The sequence below is a fragment of the Amphiprion ocellaris genome, chromosome 17, assembly GCF_022539595.1.
Source record: "Amphiprion ocellaris isolate individual 3 ecotype Okinawa chromosome 17, ASM2253959v1, whole genome shotgun sequence".
Lineage (NCBI taxonomy): Eukaryota > Metazoa > Chordata > Actinopteri > Pomacentridae > Amphiprion > Amphiprion ocellaris.
Genome location: NC_072782.1, coordinates 13,317,455 through 13,336,541, shown reverse-complemented (window position 1 = coordinate 13,336,541; position 19,087 = coordinate 13,317,455). Strand labels below are relative to the sequence as shown.

At 38.6% G+C, this 19,087-nt stretch overlaps 1 protein-coding gene across 1 annotated transcript; it reads right to left on the bottom strand.

Moving 5' to 3' along the window:
* Nucleotides 1-814: 814 nt before the first annotated feature.
* LOC111585789 (guanine nucleotide-binding protein G(q) subunit alpha-like) lies at nucleotides 815-18,536 on the bottom strand. Its single transcript, XM_023295398.3, has 8 exons — nucleotides 18,211-18,536; nucleotides 17,869-18,025; nucleotides 11,942-12,126; nucleotides 8,170-8,324; nucleotides 7,733-7,861; nucleotides 3,392-3,521; nucleotides 2,745-2,898; nucleotides 815-2,353 (listed from the first exon to the last, which is right to left on the bottom strand). Exons 2-8 carry the CDS (start codon nucleotides 18,002-18,004, stop codon nucleotides 2,163-2,165), a joined length of 1,080 nt encoding a protein of 359 aa, XP_023151166.1. The 5' UTR covers nucleotides 18,005-18,025; nucleotides 18,211-18,536; the 3' UTR covers nucleotides 815-2,162.
* Nucleotides 18,537-19,087: the final 551 nt, after the last annotated feature.

The window sequence follows — 19,087 nt, the reverse complement described above, 5'->3', positions numbered from 1 at the left end:
CTAAGAGGAAAATAAAAGCAAGTTTTTATATATATATATATATATGTGTGTGTGTGTGTAATTTTGCTAATTTCTATTATTATAAATACCACATAAGTTTTATTTTTTTAATCATATATACATGCCCATTTTTCTCCTAGATTTGGGGTTCACTGGGGTAAAATGCCTCTTTCTTGGGTATTATCTACTAGAGCAGATTTTTTTCTGTATTTTTCATGTTTTTCAAATTACAGGATTTTCTTTGGAGAGTCGTGCTAGACATTTCTCTCGTTTACTATTTTTCCAACAAAAAAACTAACAAATCAATGACAATTTGTTAGCTCTCGCCCTGGTTCTTATTACATTCGTTTGGCTGCAGTGGCTTGATTCAGGGCAGATGCAGGTCTGAATCACAGACTGTATAATAAAGATTACTATGTCTTTATAAAGATTATTATGTCTTTATTATACAGTCTATGGTCTGAATTGACTACATGTGGAACAGACCACCAAAGGTTTGTCGCCCAACAACCTCCACCCCCTTTAATCCTTCGTTGCAAGACCTATGTACAACTGCCACTTTACTTTCAGTCTGTCCTCCTCCAAAAATAATGCTTCTTCGCCACACCATATATCGCTGTGCACAAGACTGAAAATATGGACCTACTGCTGCAGGCTGCGGCCAGATGGATGTCTCACAGAGGAGGATTTCAGGACTAACACGGCTCCAGATGAGCTGATGGAGCTGCAGCCAAGAAGACAAACACTTGAATGACAAACCATCAGTGTGCCGGATCTGATTTGTAAACACAGACAAAGACTGAAAACCTGAGCAGCAAATTAACAGACTGTTTATTTATCCAATCACATTAATAAAAAAAAAAAAAAACAAAACACTAAGACTGCATTATGATACTGCAGTGACAGTGAAATATACCCATAAATTAAATGGTACAAATTAGCCTGTAATTACTTTTAACAAGAAAAAAAAGGGTCGTGTAAACATTAGTGCTGTGGAAACACTCTCATTAGCTTCTTATTCATGCATGTAATACCTTTGAACTGCATGATTAAGGATCAAGAATGCATTAGTTCAATGCCTCAGAAATTATTTAACAATAAACAGTTCTCTCTTCTTGCAGTAAGCCTTTCAACACTGACCTTGATGCAAACAAAAATGAAAAACAACCACACTGGGAGGTTAATGTACCATGCAATATGTACAATATGCATTCTGATGAATAGTGAGTGAGTTCTAAAGCTACATAAGCCAGTGACATTTAGGCAAAACACTACTTAGAAAACCAGTCAAATAGTCCCTTAACTGAATGAATATGCTATTCTACTGTACAGCTCTGACACAAAAAAGAAATATCTGAATATCCCTTTGAAATATGTTAAATTACATATAAAAATATGTGAATGCCGTGCTCACAAAAAGTGGTTTTAAAATGCCATCACAGACGAATACACCTTGTAGACAGTCAAGTGAAGGTTGAGGTGGCAGAAATGATCGGAATCCAACGAAGTCAAGCAAAAATTGTAACGCTACAAAATGTACAGTGTGCAAGTAATGCCTGTAATAAAGTACATTTGTCATTAGTGTTAATTATGACTCATTCCCTTTAAGTCAAGACACAAACTAAGCTCTTAGAGTATCTCAAACAGTTTCCAAAGTTTAAAAAAAACAAAACAAACTACAACCAACTCGGGTTAGTGATGTGAGGTGCTGCATTGCAGTTAGTCTACATTCACTTCCACAGATTCCCTGAAGGAGAGACCCAGTACATCGCAAGTCCGCAGAGGCTTTTGAGGCCACTGAAATACTTTTCCCTCTCTTAATCCATCCATGTGCATTTACACTGTTACTGCTCAAAAAACTTTCACAAAGCGCCCCATAAATTTCAGAGTGCATGCTATAATAGACCCCTCACCAAGGCAGCTCTTTAATTGTCAGGTCACACTTCATAATAGCTGGAGACATCCATTTTCAAAGAGCCTAACAAGAAAATTTGAAATACATCAGTAGTACAGTCATTTGATGCCAAGCTCTGTAGCTTCTCAATTTCCTGTTTTGGATTATAGTGCTCAGCAGCAGCGTGAAGCACACTGAACCACTGCAGAGCTGTGCCGACTGCCAGCTGCACACAGCCGATTCAATTACAGCAGCAACACCAGCGTTTCTAAACCAAGTTGTAGATGTCCAGGTTGGTGTGCAAGATGTGGTCCTTCACCGCGCAGAAGACAAATCGAATGTTGTCTGTGTCTGTGGCACATGTGAAGTGGGAGTAGATGATTTTTTTCTTGTTTGGATTGAGACTGACAAACATGTCTAAGATGAAATCTTTTCCTGCTTCGACATCCTGCTGGGGACCTGGTTGGAAGGAAGTAGAGGGCAAAAACTGCACACTAAAGTCACTGTAGTACTTTCAGGAGATACATGAAAGCTCAAAAACATGACATGAAAATGGATGCAGAGAAAAAAACAGAACAATGTGAATTTGTAAGAGCTGAAAACAGACCTTTTGTCAGTTTGGTACATGCTGGTACAGCTGCACTTGGTGTGGTGTAACCAGTAGCTTACAGCAGCTAATGTCAGCTGTTCATCACATCAGACTAAGTAGTTGCTGATGAATTTAACTCTTCATATGTAGGAAGAAGTTTGTGCTACTTTCTATTGTCAAATAATATACAGCGTAAACTAAATGAATGAAAAAGATGCTGAATTAAACCATTCAAATGTTCTTTGCCAAGTGTTTGCTTACCGTCATACTCTGGGAAATAGTCGACCAGGTGGGAATGCATGATTTTCTCCTCCAGTAAATCTATCTTGTTGAGGAACAAGATGATGGAGGAATTTTTGAACCACTCGTAGGTTATGATTGTCTTGAACAAGGCCATGCTTTCCTCCATCCGATTCTTTACAAAACATAGGAACATGAGCAGAAATATGAGACGAGACATATTGTTAGATAGCAGTACTTCAGCAGCGATTGTCTGTGTGAGCAAATTCAATTGGCTGTAATCTCATCAAGTGAACAAGTCTTGGCTGAGAGGTGCCCTTTGCTGAACAGAGCGACTAAAGAGCTCCCCCTGCAGGTCAACCAGATGCACTGCCGCAACAGAGCGCTGAGATGGGCTTCACCAGTGAGACCAGAAAGGGAGCGAGAGAGCAAAAGGGAGAGACAAAGAGAGAGAGACAGCAGACTAGTGCTGGACTCTAGAAATCTAGGTCATCACTTCCACCTAACAGGTTTGGCCTTAAACAGAGCAAACAATGTCCCTTTGTGTCCCTCCCGGCGATTTTTATAATTATCCCGCAGCGAGCCCCTTTCTTCCCCCGAGTGCAGAATAACAAGACATATAGGAGCAGATGAGATTGTTCTTTTGTGGGCAGCAGCCTGCTTCTCACCTCATTGGCGGATTCAATGAGAACCTGATCGTACTCGCTGAGTGCCACCAGGAACATGATGGAGGTGACATTCTCGAAACAGTGGATCCACTTCCTCCTCTCTGAACGCTGGCCGCCCACATCCACCATCCTGCAGCCACAGGTTTAAGCCGTCATTGAAAAACAATCACCACACACAGGCTCTGCTAAGTCGATCACATAAATGATTTAATTTCTTAATAACAGTGATGTGACAAGAGATTTTTGAGAAGTAATGTGGATGTGATGACTCAACAGACACAGAGCAGAGCAATGATTGTATCTGTTCAGTTAACTATAGTGCAGCATTTCAAGACCACGTGACACTGAGTCTAATATCACTCTATAAACCTATCGCAGTGTCATTTGTTTAACCCCCTGAACTCCAAGCAGTTTCTGGACATTTTTTGCTCCTGTCGCATTTTACTCTATGCAGGCTCATTTTTTAATGCAATGTTAAGTCCTGCACCTCTATGGAAAACTGCACAACTATGACTAGAATTGGTATCATTCAATTCGTATTCGTTCAGAAATGTCTCATGTGCAGTATAATAAAGTTATATTGCCATAATATACTTGGTGGTTAGCACTTTTGCCTTGCCGCTAGAAGATCCCCAGTTTGCGTCCTGGCCTTCCTGGGATCTTTCTGCATGGAGTTTACATGTTCTCCCTGTGCATGTGTTGGTTTTCTCCATGTACTCTGGCTTCCTCCTACAGTCCAAAAACATCCATCCATCCATCCATTATCGAAACACCACTTAATCCTCATTAGGGTTGCGGGGGGGAGGGGCTGGAGGCTATCCAGCTGACTTAGGGCAAAGGCAGGGGACACCCTGGACAGGTCGCCAGTCCATCACAGGGCTACATATACAGACAAACAATCACACTTGCATTCACACCTACGGACAATTTAGAGTCAACAGTTAATCTCAGCATGTTTTTGGACTGTGGGAGGAAGCTGGAGTACCTGGAGAAAACCCATGCATGCACAGGGAGAAAGATCTCAGGAGGGCTAGGATGCAAACCAGGGACCTTCTTGCTGCAAAGCAAAAGTGCTAACCACCACCACTGTGCAGCCCAGTCCAAAAACATGCTGAGGCTAATTGATAACTCTGAATTTTCCATAGGTGTGAATGTGAGTGTGATTGTTCGTCTCTTCGTGTAGCCCTGTCATAGACTGGTGACCTGCCTTCACCCTAAGTCAGCTGGGATAGACTCCAGCCCCCCGCAACCCTAATGAGGATTGAGCGATATAGATAATGGATGGATGGATGGGTCTTACTAATACTTGTCTCTGAATTATTGTCATACGGTTATTGTTGACTGCTGGTGGCAGCTGAGACAGTTATGGCTTCTTAGTTGCCCTGAGGAATGCAGAATTTTTTTAATTTTTTGACTAATGGTATATTGATGGCATGCTTTTTAAAAAGACACAAAGTAAGTTTGGTGAAATACTAAGATTTTAAGCTCAAATGTGGTTAATTTTCCAGACAGAACAGCATATTATGCATGGCTATTTAAAAGACTGTCAAAAAATATATCTGTTTGCAGTTTATGGACTTACCAAATAATCAGTAATTTTGGCAATTTTCTAAAAGATAGCTTGTTTTTTAAAGATGCCGGAAGGTTTTGGGCTTCACAGAGTTAAATCACTGTCTACTATTTGCTGAGTGGCTGCAATGTTTTTACAATATTCCCATGACGACAGCATTTATCTTTATGCCATCGAGGTTAAATTCTGTGCTTTAAGGCCACAATGACTTCTTCATTTCAACAGTAATGTTTAATGTGAATCTAATGCATTACTACAGAAAATGATTACAGAATTAATTAAGAAAGAAACACTCCTTCCAAGTGAACAGACTGATACCATGGACCTCCCACAGTGAATTCTCAAATCAGGTCCAGCTGTGCTCAGAAGACATAATGGGTATAATAGCTTCCAGCTCGTTCCTCCATAATGATCCTCCAACAGGAAAAAACAAAGCTGCAGCCACATTAGTGACTCTGAGGCTTGTGCTTTCAGCTAAATGCTAACATTAGCATGCTAACATGCCAATGGGTGTCATGTTTGTCTTGTTCACCACGTTAGCTTGATAACAACTAGTAGCACTAAGCACAGTTTAGTGTATACCGACTGGAATCTCATTAGTTCTCACTCACTCACTAGGGACTTGTGTTCATCCTGAGGGGGACTAAATAGTTGTAAAACAACACAAACACAACCTTATGTTGGTGCAAGAGAAGTGCCCAGAGGGCTGCACTACGAAGAATGTTTGACATAGTCGGGCTTTCTTTGTGTAAGTCGGTTCGACAAAAACTAAAACTTCAGAGTTAATGGGTATAACAACGGTACTTTTTTAAAACTTTCTTTGTCAATTCAGGCTTTCTGCTTCAAACTGTGCGTTTTCACACAAAAGGGGGCTTTTAATGCATCATTTGACACTTCTTCTGCACAAAATGAAAAGATCATGTGCAGCTGCTTCAGTCAATGGAGCACAACGACAAATATAAAAATGCAGGACGGTAAAAAGCTGCTGCTGCAATACTGATCATTCTAACTGACAGCTGCACTTTAGAGCTGTTAAACTTTAGATTTCATATATATTTAAACATATTGTATTGAAGTCCATTTAGGTCTGACACTGTTCCATAATGCAGGATATCACTTTATATTGTAGCCAAATCAAAGTGAAATTAATGTTACTAATATTCTCTGTAATAAATACCAGTAGAATAATCAGTTTTCCAATCTGTGTTCAATCAGTTGTAGTACCAGCAGTGTAAACGGACTTGGCAGCAAATGAGGACCAAACATATTTATACGATTTCTGCATCACCAACTAAATACATGTCTGGTTTCCACGGCAACACTATGCATGCAGTGTGTGATACTGTAACTACACGGTTTCATTCTGTGGTTTCAGTAAAGTACAGCTCAACATGTTTGCAGATAAACAAATTCCCTCAGCCGGGAATCTGTTTCGCTCATAAATAATTGTGAGGAACCAATTTGTTAAAAGGCCGATTTAAACCCGAAACTCAGGACATAACCTGCTCCTGACCAGGTTAGCTCCACAGCACAAGTTACCATGGAGATCTCACAGGTTAAAAGAGAGCCATGGTGATACTGAAAACTCTGACTTTCAGCCTAACATGCCTCACTAACCCTCTAATCTGGCTTCGTAGTACAGCCATCTGATCAATTTTCAGCAAAAACATTGCATCAAATCTTAAAAATAGGTTTTTCAAAAGAAAGAAAAGATTCTGAAATCAGTTGAGGTCACAAAATTCAGTCTTGGTTTTGATCTGGATCAAACCTTCAGTATGTGCTGCTCAGCTGTGATCCAAAAATAAACAGGACTATCATGATCCCAGCAGAACGGTGGATTCAGGAGGGATTTTATGGGCACCAGTAACAGGTAATCTTGAAAATCGGAACAAAAAAGGATGGATTACCTGATCCTGGACAGCAAAACACAGGATTTTCTAATCCAGACTATTCTGATCCAGTGGGCCCTGGGACATGAATGTCTGTTTGTGTGTATTAGGGCTTTGTTCCAATGCTAGACACTCAGTAGGAGTTCACATTTGGGTTTTGTTCACCAGAACATCATAATCAGATTTTTAGGATGGACTGTTGACACTGTTATTTGCAAATGATCAGATTTATGTGTCCAGACAACCTCTCTTCCAGACTCCACTAAAGCCTCCACTAAAGTGCCAGCAGACAAAACATTTTTAAGATTACTAGTATTTTAGGGCTTTTTTGTGCCTTTATTTGATAGTAGTAGTGGAGAGATAAGAAGAATAGGTAAAGACAGCGTTCCTGCCCATGTGGTGTATTAACCACTCAGCTACCGGATCGCCTCGGTAGATAATTTACTTCTAATGGGATCATGGACTCGGCTCAGTACTTCCGTCTCTCTGGAGTTTCCATTGTTGCCGTTGTGTCTCTTTGCAAGTGATGCAATCTGATCAGATCGCTTTACAATCTGATTTGTTTGAAATCTGACTGGAAATGAATTTCAAACCATCGCTGTGATTCAGATCCAATTTCCAAAATGATATTTTTTTCTTTGCTTTGTTTTGTTTGTGCTGTCCAGACTTTCTAAAACCCATCTGAACACAGTGTGTGTATGCCAACAGACAGATTTGGGTTTTAACTATTATTTGTTCAATAAAAATTCAATAAAAATTCAAGAAAACATGTTACTTTATAGAGTATATCAATATTGTGATTTGCCTCTTCTGCTCATTTGTGTATTTTCTCTGTTTCTTCAATGAAATCACTAGAACATTAGATACAACAACAACACTCACCTGAACACCACACTCTCCAGGTCGAAGGGGTACTCTATAATACCTGTGGTGGGCACCCTGACCCTCAGGACATCTTGCTGGGTCGGCAGATAAGCAGCCTCAGCGATTCTGTCCAAGTCATTCAGATAGCTAAGAGCAGAGAACAACAACGCCCAGTCAGGAGTTCAAATCAAAACCACTTAGACTTAAGAAGAACCAGGAGAGAGACAGAGGGGAGACATTTACTGTAAAATCATCAAGGCGGATGTTTCGGTTCCAGCCACGTCACCATCATTAATTATTTACAGAGTTTAAATGGTGTTTCTTTGCTTTGAAGCCTTTTGTCAGCAACCTTAAATGGAATAACTTCAGCTTCGGGCTGCATTAAAGACACAACTGGCAGATGAAACGCTGGAAACTATTTGTGTGCTCAGTGATTGGTCGCTGTTTACACTCACTATTTGGCTGAGTCGGACAGCTGGTATTCCCTCTTTCGATTGTAACATTCCTGAATGCCCGGATCGCTCCACAGGCTCTTTAAGGCATCCGCGTATGGCTTTTTTAATGTTGTAACCTTTTCCACGTCAACCTTATTGACAATACTGGCGTTGGCCTGAAGAACAGAAAGACACGCTGAAGTTAGTGACACAAACTGGCACTTTTAGAAACACTTATGAAGAGTGATTCATCAGAACATGAGCTCACGTTTGTGTATTGCAAAATGCTAAACAGAGCACAAATGCTGCTATGTCATCTTGGAATTCTTCATCTCCATCTCAGCTTCACGTGTTTCTGATTAATAATTGATCTTTCCCTGACTGCGCATCCCATTACTGCACTGTGGACCCACAGTAAAAGCGTTCAGCCAGAAAAAAACACTTATGCACAAGCTGCTTGGAGTGCCTTAATGGTCATTTATGGCTGAACTATTACGGTCTGTTTACTCTCAGTTACTGCTGCCTGAAACTTTAGCACGATCACATGGGAGGTGCAACTTATCCTGCAGCCTTATCGTGCAAGATAGCAAACAATTGGTTGATGGGCAGCTGTGTCTGAAGTTCTGATGAGTTCTTCTACTGCTACAGTCATAAAGTTCAGATGTGGAGGTTGCCTCTTTACTAATGTCCACAAGCTGCCACTCTTTGGGAATTTCCAGAGTTATGAAACGCATATTTGCACACTGTAAATGGGCTGAACCAGCTGACTATCGCTGTTGACTCCAATGAAGCCAGTGCTATTAAAGAGCTGTTTGAGTCATGTGTCTTCCCATAATAAGAGGTGATTTTCCTGTTTTCTGCAGGCTTACTGGCAGTCCTTCCACAGGCTGTAGGTGTACATAGCTCCTACTTTGGGAAACGATTAAAAGCAATCCATTGAAACGTCTGTGCTACACAGAACAGCACCACAACGGTTTCCTCTGATAATCTTAGCAATTCTTTTGGTTGCAGACAAAATAGAGCATTTGAGGACATCCTGCTGGGCTTTTGGAAACACAGACTGACGTTTTGCACCATTTTGCTGATATTGTATAGATATATTAATGGATTTATTGTGAAAATAAGTGACAGGCTAGTCTACAACAACAAAAAATGTTGCTTCAGTAATTTTCAAAACAGTGTGTTCCTAATTTCAGACAGATATTCACTAAAGCAGTTCTTTTTTTCTCTGCGAATGTAAACTTTCACAGCTGAAACGACAACAGGTTATTCTATCAGTTATCGGTAAGATAAATTTAGCTCCATGATTTGGTTCAAAAACTGTCTGCAGAATTCTGTAAACTTTTCAGTAATCTGTGACTAACCTGCTCATTATTTTCTGGACTAACAGTTTAGTTGTTTTGTCTATAACATGTTAGAAAATGGTGAAAAATGTCAATCAGTGTTTCCTAAAGCCCAAGATGACGTCTCGTTTTGTCCACAACTGAAAGACATTTGGTTTACTGTCACAGAGAAGTAAAGGAACCAGGAAATATTAAAGAAGCTGAAATCTGAGAATTTAGACTTTTGTCGACTTTTAAAACAGTTACTGATTATTTAACTGTCGTCAAAATTAATCAGTGCTGCTCTGGTTTCCAGTTGACCATTGTTCTTACATCCAGTACAGAGCTAGCTAGCCACAATATTATTAGTATGCCAACACAGTAACAGAAAAAATCTTATTACATTTTAAAGTGGCAATCTCAAAGATGGTGGTATCGTTCTCTTTGGCAGCACCAGTGTTGATAAGTAGTAGTCACAGCTGTGTTTTTGAGCCTCACTTTAGACAGATCCACACAGTGTCACCCGTGTCAGCTGGGTCACGCCTTTATAGCAATTAAAGATCGTCACACATGAGCGCAAACAGGGAGTAATATCTTCTGAGACGAGGACAAAGCAGCCGAGCAAAAACAATACGCAGCTTTATGCACAGCTGAGCTACAGATCAAGTCCGTCTGGTTAGCTCCACCTCTACTCTCTGGCAGACACACAACTGAAGAAACACTCATCACTAACGGTGGTTGACTTGATATCACCACAGAAACCTTTCATATAATTCATCAGCTCGTCACAGGCTCAGTTACCATTGTGGCTCATTTGACAATAGATAGTGACATAAGAGACCTGTATTTAAATACAAATCTGTACATCCCCCCTTCAAATCCCCTTCAATCTTAGACTATTTAAACACAATTCGTTCCATTCCTTACAATTTTGCACTTGTATATTTATGGCAAGTGGGGCAGCAACTAATCATTACTGTTGATTAATCAGTGAAATATTTTTAGTTGCTTGGTCAATTAAACTTTTTTTTTTATTCTTTATTTTACCAGGTAAGCTCAGTTGAGAACAATTTCTCATTTACAATGATGACCTGGCAAGAAGCCCCAGCAGGAAGAAAGATAACAAACAAGTACAGATACAAAAAAATTATACACAAGTGTTTAAACAGAGATTAAAAGCACCCTAAATTAATGCTAGAAATTCAATGAAAACAGTCAGCATGTGCAGTGGTCAACAAGGGTCTGCTGCAGCTGCTGTTTAAAAATGTAAGGTGATGGAAGTAATGGCAGTTTCAGAGAAAATTCCAATCGATTGCTGCAGCAAAGCGAAAGGAATTCCGCCCAAAGACAGTGCAAACCTTGGGGACAGAAAGTGTTATGAAATCACTGGACCTCAGGTGGTAGTTGTCAGGAAATGGTAAAAAATAAATAAATAAAAAAATCGATCAACATGTAAACTGTTTTACATGCCAAGATATTCCGTTTACTGCCACAGAGGAGCAAAAGAAACCAGAAAACAAACCAATTTAAGAATCACTGAATTTTGCCTTTTTTTATTCAAATATGTGGTCAAACCAAATAATCAATCATCAGAAAAGTTGGTGTTTTATTTAATAGTTGAAAATGATTGCAGCTCTACATGCACGGCTTCTGCAGGTGGAAAAACCCAAAGCTTGACGTGCCTGCAATGCGTTGTTACAGTTGCTATGATTGAACAATCACCGTTCAAGGTTTAGTAAATGACATAATGGCTGAAATCACCCCCTGGTTTCCTTATTCACTAGTCCCAGTGAGACTGACGGAGTGGTAAACTGAGATTTCAGACATGCACTCTCTGCACTGCATTGTTAGAAGACAGTAGCGTACATTCGGGATAAACTTGTGCACTAATTTTGAACACAATCATTGGCTTCTTGACCTGTCTGACCTTCAGCAACTTCTGCATTAATATCTGCTTGCTGAGTCACAAACAATGCCATCCACAGAACACAAACTTCACCCACAGAAAGAAAACACTGTAACCCACATGCTCACTCAGACTTGGTTAATACCGACAAAAGTCCAGCCCCCCTCCTCCTAACCAGGAACTCTATCTACCGCAGGATAGTGGTGTGAGCCAGCAGATTTGTGTGATTAATAAGCTCCCTGGAGTTGGTATGACAGTGGCAGATTCCTCTCGGTCTCTTGCTTGCACTTGGCTCAGGAGTACCTGCCTTTACACGCCTGCAGTGGAACATAATGTGTACTTCACAATGACAGTCTGCTCCGTATGTAGACAAAACTTTCTGGCAGCAGGATTTCAAAACTAAACACCAGAAGTGCTTCACCCTGACGACACAGTGATACACACCGCAGGCGCTGTCAGGCACCGTGAAGCTCGCTCATGCTTCTGTGCGGTAAAACCTCTTTCTCAATTTGTCTAAATGAGGCAGCAAAGGAAAGAATCAAGACGAGACAAGTGTCTGGCTTACCTTGTTGTGTTCATACTTGTAGGGGATCTGCAGTGCGTTCATGGCCTGAATCATGGCCTGCATGGCAGTAAAGATGTTCTGGTAGACCAGCCGGGTGAAACCTCTTTTGTCCTCATCAGAGTATCCACGGCCATGAATGATCCTCATCTGTTTGATGAAAGTGCTCTTCCCACTTTCACCAGTTCCTGGTCATTGACAGAAACACAACAATATCGCGCACACGGACACAGTTGAACAATGAGGGTAGCGTTGTAATTATTTTACATCATTAAATCACATTAACCCTCGTGTCGTCCTGCGGGTCAACATTGACCCGGTTTAAAGTTTGAAAATGTGGAGAAAAAATATGTTTTTACAGTGAAACTTCTGATGTCCACATTTTCAACATTTTTGGGAAATCTTTAAGCATCTTTTGGTGGAAAAAAAGGAATGTTAAAAATTTTTCTATAAGAACATTCACAAAAAAATCCACCAAAATCCAGCAAATTTTGGTTGATTTTTATGTGAATGTTCTTAAAGAAAATATTAGAAGTTTTACTGATATGTATGTAATCACTTTAGATATTTTTAGGACTTTGTTGGAAGATTTTTACTCATTTTTTTGAAGAATTTACAAGAATTTTGCCAAAATTAGGCATTTTTTAAAAAAAAAATTAACTTTTAAGGGAAACTTTTAAGGAATTATTGGAATTTTCTTCCTGAAGGTTTTGCAAATTTTCAGAAATTTGGGGAATTTTTTTGGCTGAATTTTTGGATTTTTTTCAGACAAGGAAACAATATTTTTTTGGTGCCCGTAAATGAGGACAACAGGAGGGTTAAAATCACCAAGTCATTGGTGCATTTCTGCATCGCTCAGTGACTTTCCTACTCTGCGTGAGCCCCAAACTCATATATTATTAAATGTTTATTGCTGGTGCATTGTTGTGCTGGTATAATGTTACTGCTGTAACTGGTGAGGGTGGAGATAAATATTTCAGATTAATCTGTAACAGAGCATCACCATTTTCTTTGTAACAGATCACATGCTGTGTTTGTAATATCTTAATCTGTAAAATACCTGGACACACCAGGTAGACAAATACATACACAGCATCATCTTGGGAGGCACATTTTATTTGTATTACTAGATAAGGATGCATCAACAATCCTGTGAGTAAGCTGAAGGTGAACTGAGGTCACACTGGTGGTGACTGGCTCATCCTGAACGTTTTTAGGGTCAGTCGTCATCACCGCCGACTTCTGAAGAAGTCTTAGATGAACAGAATGAGGTGAGCTTTGTGTACATAACTTTAAAAACCCCTGTGCTCGTGAGGCAAGCTTTTTCTTTCACTTCTGTATTCAGTGTCGCTTGAGCATTGTCAGCTACAAGGGGAAATGCTGCAACTTCTTCTTATTCAGCTTTTATATCTGATGCAGGGAGTCACCAGTGAGATGACAAAATACAGTTTGTAACCACTGACATAAAGAACAAACCTTAGACCAACAGCGCTTACAAATAAGCCTGCCTGGAGTGACTGAGGCAAATCCAGGATTACATAAGAGTGACTACAGAATGCAGACATAATTTGTGCTTTCTTTGGGCTCGTGATAAAACCCCATAAGGGCCCCATTATCATCTGTGTACAGAATATCTCACATTGATTATACCTCTGAGCCACAGACCCCCAATGCTGTCCAACCAGACTGCAGCCAAAAGCCAGGCTGGTGCCATAAACCGTAAATAAAAGATGGATGTAGCCTACTGATCTAAAAAGTGAAGCTAACGTGGAAGCTACTTAAACCTGCAATCTTGCTAATGTCCAGCAGGAGGCAACCTCTTTGGTTCTAAAAGAAGCCTGATTGTATAGAAGTCTACTAGGAAATGACCAAACTTCTCATTTGATTTATCACCTCAAAGAACATTTTCTTTATCAGTTAATGGTCTCAAATGTTAGTTTCAAGTCTCATTTAATCTAGCGTAGTGTCCACTTTGAACATTATGGTCTCGTTTAGGGTAAAATAGACAATAAAGAAAAGTATGCTGCAGGGCACGGCCACATTATGATTGATAATTTGCTACCATATCACCATGTATAGTGTCTTTGTTCATTTTGAAAGGATGGATCTTAAGCACAAAGAGCAAAAATATCCAAAAACCAAAGATTGGTGGAAAGTCTGAAGAATTAATACAAACATGAATCGAAGGACTTCGTTTCTTTTGACTCTTGAGAGGGGTAAAACCCTTAAGCCCCCAGGGAACCAGTGGACTAAACAACCAAACCAGATATAAAGCAGATAGAAGCAGTTCCACTAGTTACAGCAGTAAAACTCTGTTTACACGCTGATGCATCAGTATTAACAATCTCATACTTCATAAAATAATCCATCGTAAATTCTGTTACGGGGTCATTTTGATGCAGGATGTCTATTTTTTACTTTTAATACTTTGAAGATAATTTTCCTTCTCATACTTCTTTAACTTTAGTCATGTAACATCTTGAAATCAGAATTTGTATTGGAAATTTTTACACCCTTGCATTGCCACTTTTGCCTAAGAAAAACATCTGAATGCTTCTTACTTGGCAATTTATAATAAACGTTCAACCACAAATGCATCATCACACACTCAAGCACTTTCAAGGACGATGACATCTATGTTTAGACAAGTTCCGTTCACTATTTTATAGTAAACTGGGGTAGGAAACTATGTAAATTTATTCAAAGTACTGTCATTACAATTCACTCAGCCTACAAGAGTACAACATTATCATGAAAAAATTAATTGTGCGCATAATTGTGTGTTGAGATTTAAAAAAAACTATTCATTTAAGTGTGGGTGAGGATTCAGTGAGTGCTTGTGAAGAGCTCTTTATTTGCTCTGTCTGAGCTCAGCATGAGATGCGTTTAATGGCTTTGAGGGTAAAGGCTGAGATCAGACTATTTTACGTTCATAGAGAGCTCCCTGGTTTCTGTCCTAAGATCAAAAAGCAGCACCAAAGTTGGGAAAAATCAGAGAACCGTCTTATAAGATCTCTATTGCAACTTAAAATGAGGTTAACTTGAGATTTTATGCATATTTCTGGCCTGGAGAAGAAAAAAACAGCCCTAATTTGGTCTCTCACAGATCTCACAGTTCAGGAGAAATAAATGAAACATTTCCAGAGCTCTTTACTAAATTTATTGTCCTCTGGGATCATTTTGAGATACTTCTTTTCTTTTAAAAATATTTCAATTTCTTGCTACTTTATCCTTATCCTCCCTTATTTTACACATCAATACTTCATGTAAAACAGTAGAGCAGTATCATCTTATGGAGTTATGTACTGTAATAGCCAATAGTATGAAAAACATTAATAGCAAAATGTAATGACACCTCAATATTATGAATCCAATAATGCAAAATATAAGATTTAAGGGGTTGTGTTGCACAATAAATACTTTCATTTTCAGTACTTCATTTTGGTTTTTATACATTATACACTTAATTAAGTGGCCTAACATTGGACACAAGGCTTTTATAGTATTTATTTATAGGAATACCGCATTTTTTGCTTGAGTAGAAGATCTGAATACATTTTAAAAGTCTGATTATGGTTTATCTTTTACATGTTTTATTTGTCACATACTTGTAAGATTCAAATTTATTGCCACTTTATACTTTTAGTTCACTTCTTTACATACATAAAATATAAGATTTGACACTGAGAGAGTAACTTTTATCTTTCAGTACTTTAAGATAAGACAAAACTTGATTAATCACAAAGGAAATTATTTTTCCAGATATTGCTCAGAAAACAAAATTACATAACATGCGGTCAGCAGTGCCTAGTAGAAAATCAATAAGCCATACAATATTTATAATAATCTGTTACATAGAAGACATTACTGAAAATACAAAAGTAAGCTAAAATAAGATGAGAACAGAGGAGGAATAAGTGATACTGGCAATGATTCTGAGGTAATGATGTTAATATTACACATGATTATGACATACTGCACCTGAAAAATGAAAGATTGCACATTACATTAACATATTATACATGAAGTTGAAATATTGCATTTTGTTGTACATTGTACATTTAATTATGTAGCCTAACACTGAATGTGAGGCTTTTACAGTATTTTTTCAGTAGGATACTGCAACTTTTACTGAAGCAAAAGACCTGAATACTTTTTCCCAGTCTGATTATAGTCGATTTTATCTTTTTTAGGATTTTATTTGTCTTATCTTTTGATAACAATAGTCCTATTGAGACTACTGTATAGAACTTTTAACCGTATAGAACTGAATAGAACTCAATGAGGAAATGACCAAACTTGATTTAGCTCAAATAACCTCAAATAACCTTTTCTTGATCAGTTCATGTTCTCAAATGTTAGTTTCAAGTCTCATTCTACATTGCATGATGTTCATTTTGTACGTTATGCTCCCATTTAGAGTAAAATAGACTTTTGTTGTACAGTAAACACTTATTTAAGTAGCCTAATAGTGAATGCAAGGCTTTCACAGTATTTTTCAGAGAGATGCTGCAACTTTTACTTGAGTAGAAGACCTGAATACGTTTTCCAAGTCTGATTATAGTCTACTTTATCTTTTACGATGGTTATATTTGTCTGTTTTGTGTTTTTCTGACACTTTAGTCAACCAGTTTGAATTATTCTAATAAATGCGTACACTTCTTTCAATTTGTCTGTTCTGTTTTTATGATGAATTTAATTTAATTTGACTGTCTTGTGTTGTATCTTCTACATGTTTTCATTGTTTACCTATAATTGTAAAGCACTGTGAAGGACCTCTGCGTATGATAAGGTGTTTTACTCATTTATGTGCATGATAAAGTGTGGTATTAATAATATTACCGCAGACAGGCTGATATACGGAGCCTTACATCATGGTCCCATTTAGAGTAAAATAGACTTTTGTTGTACAGTAAACACTTATTTTAGTAGCCTAATAGTGGATGCAAGGCTTTCACAGTATTTGTTCGGAGAGATGCTGCAACTTTTACTTGAATAGAAGACTTGAATATGTTTTCCAAGTCGAATTACAGTCTACTTTATTTTTTACGGTAGTTATATTTGTCCTTTTTGTGTTTTTCTGCTGCTTCAGTCAACCAGTTTGAATTATTCTCATAAATACACTTCTTTCAACTTGTCTGTCTTGTTTTTATGACAAATTTAATGTCATTTGACTGTGCTCTATTGTATCTTTGACTTGTTTTTCTGCTGCTTTAGTCAATCGGTTTGATTTATTCCATAAAAAAATAATGTGCATCTTCTTCAACTTGTCTGCATGAGTTTTTAAAATAAATATAACTCTCCTGTTGTCCTCATTTACGGGCAGCAAAAAATATTTTCTTGTCTGAAAAAAATCCAAAAATTCACCAAAAAAATTCCCCAAATTTCTGAAAATTTGCAAAACTTTCAGGAAAGAAAATTCCAATAATTCCTTAAAAATTTCCCTTTAAAAAAAATCCACAAATTTGGCAAAAAAAAAAATCTTGCAAATATTTTCAAAAAATGAGTAAAAATCTTCCAAAAAAAATACTAAAAATATCTAAAGTGATTACATATATATCAGTAAAACTTCTAATATTTTCTTTAAGCTGGATTTTGGTTGATTTTTATGTGAATGCTCTTAAAGAAACATTTTTAACGTTTCTTTTTTTCCACCAAAAAATGTTGAAAGATTTCCCAGAAGTGTTGAAAATGTGGACATCAGAAATTTCACTGTGAAAAAAATTTTTTTCTCCACATTTTCAAACTTTAAAACAATTTTGACCCACAGGACGACACGAGGGTTAATCTAATTTGACTGTGTTGTGTTGTATTTTCTACACGTTTTCATTGTTTACCTCTAACTGTAAAGCACTGTGAAGGACCTCTGTGTGTAACTAGGTGTTTTATCAATAACATTACCGCAGACAGGCTGATGTACGGAGCCTTACCGAGCAGCAGCAGCTTGTATTCCCGGCGGGAGTCCCTCTTGTCCCGGCGGAGCTGCCTCTCAATCTCATCGTTGATCCTGCGAGCCTCCTTGGCCTCCGGGCTGAGGCAGCAAACCCCCACGGAGCTCAGAGTCATTACTCCCGGATAACACTTCACCTTCCCCGGCAGACACACACACATAATGTCGGTTAAACAGAAAGAAGAGTCTCTGTGAGTCACTAGATTACAGTTAAAGCCATAGAAGAGCCTACAGCGAGCTGCAAAGCTGGACCCTCCCAAGCTGGAAACAAGATTTAGTATTAATTTAAGGAAGTGAAGTCTCTCAAGCTCGCTCGTATTACCTTGTTCCTCTCCAGTAAAGAGGAAATTAAGTTTGTGAAACAACTTTAGCGGCGAGTCTTCACTCCTGGTGGCGGAGCTCCGGGCGTGGTGGGCTGAATATGGCGGAGTTTGTTTTGTTTTGTTTTTTTTAAATATATATCTCTATATATATTTACTTCACGGCGCTGCAAAATGACACCAGGATGTTAAAAGTCATCCTCCAGGAGCAAGAAGTGGATCCTTCAGACGGTCAGCGTCTGAGCTGGATGTGAAGTGTGTGTGTTTTCCTGCTCTCAGCGCACTTGGGTTCGTCAGTCCTGGCAGCAGCGGTGCACCATGTGACGGAGGGCTGAGCCGTGATGGAAACGTGTGGGCTTTCACTATTACATTATGGGAACATGTTTCCTGTGTTAACCGGCAGACTGCGGATGTATGTGACAGTCAGAGCAGCAGCCTGACACACTTCACCTTGCCTGGAAACCACACAAACCAGCTCTAAACGTGCAGCAGAAATGAGCGCTCTCCTGTGGAAAATCACATGTCAAAGGATTGAAAACTGCATCACGTCCCAGTAACTGCATTAAGTAGATTGTTTCCTCCTGTGTGCAATCAAAACAAACATCTTAGAAAGACTGCATTGAAAATACAGTCCCCAAAGCAGGAACTCAGATGGGTCAATATATAATTGAGGGACTTTTGACTTTTCTTGCATACATTTTTATTAAAAGTAAAAAAAAAAAAAAAAATAATGTTTTGTATGTTCATTATGATCATGTCTTTACAAATTCAAAAATTAGTTATTATGGAAACAATCACTTGACTGGGGGTCACTAAAATGTCAACTCAATAACTGTCCGCATTTAATAACAAACACGTTCTAATTAGCTAAACAATAAT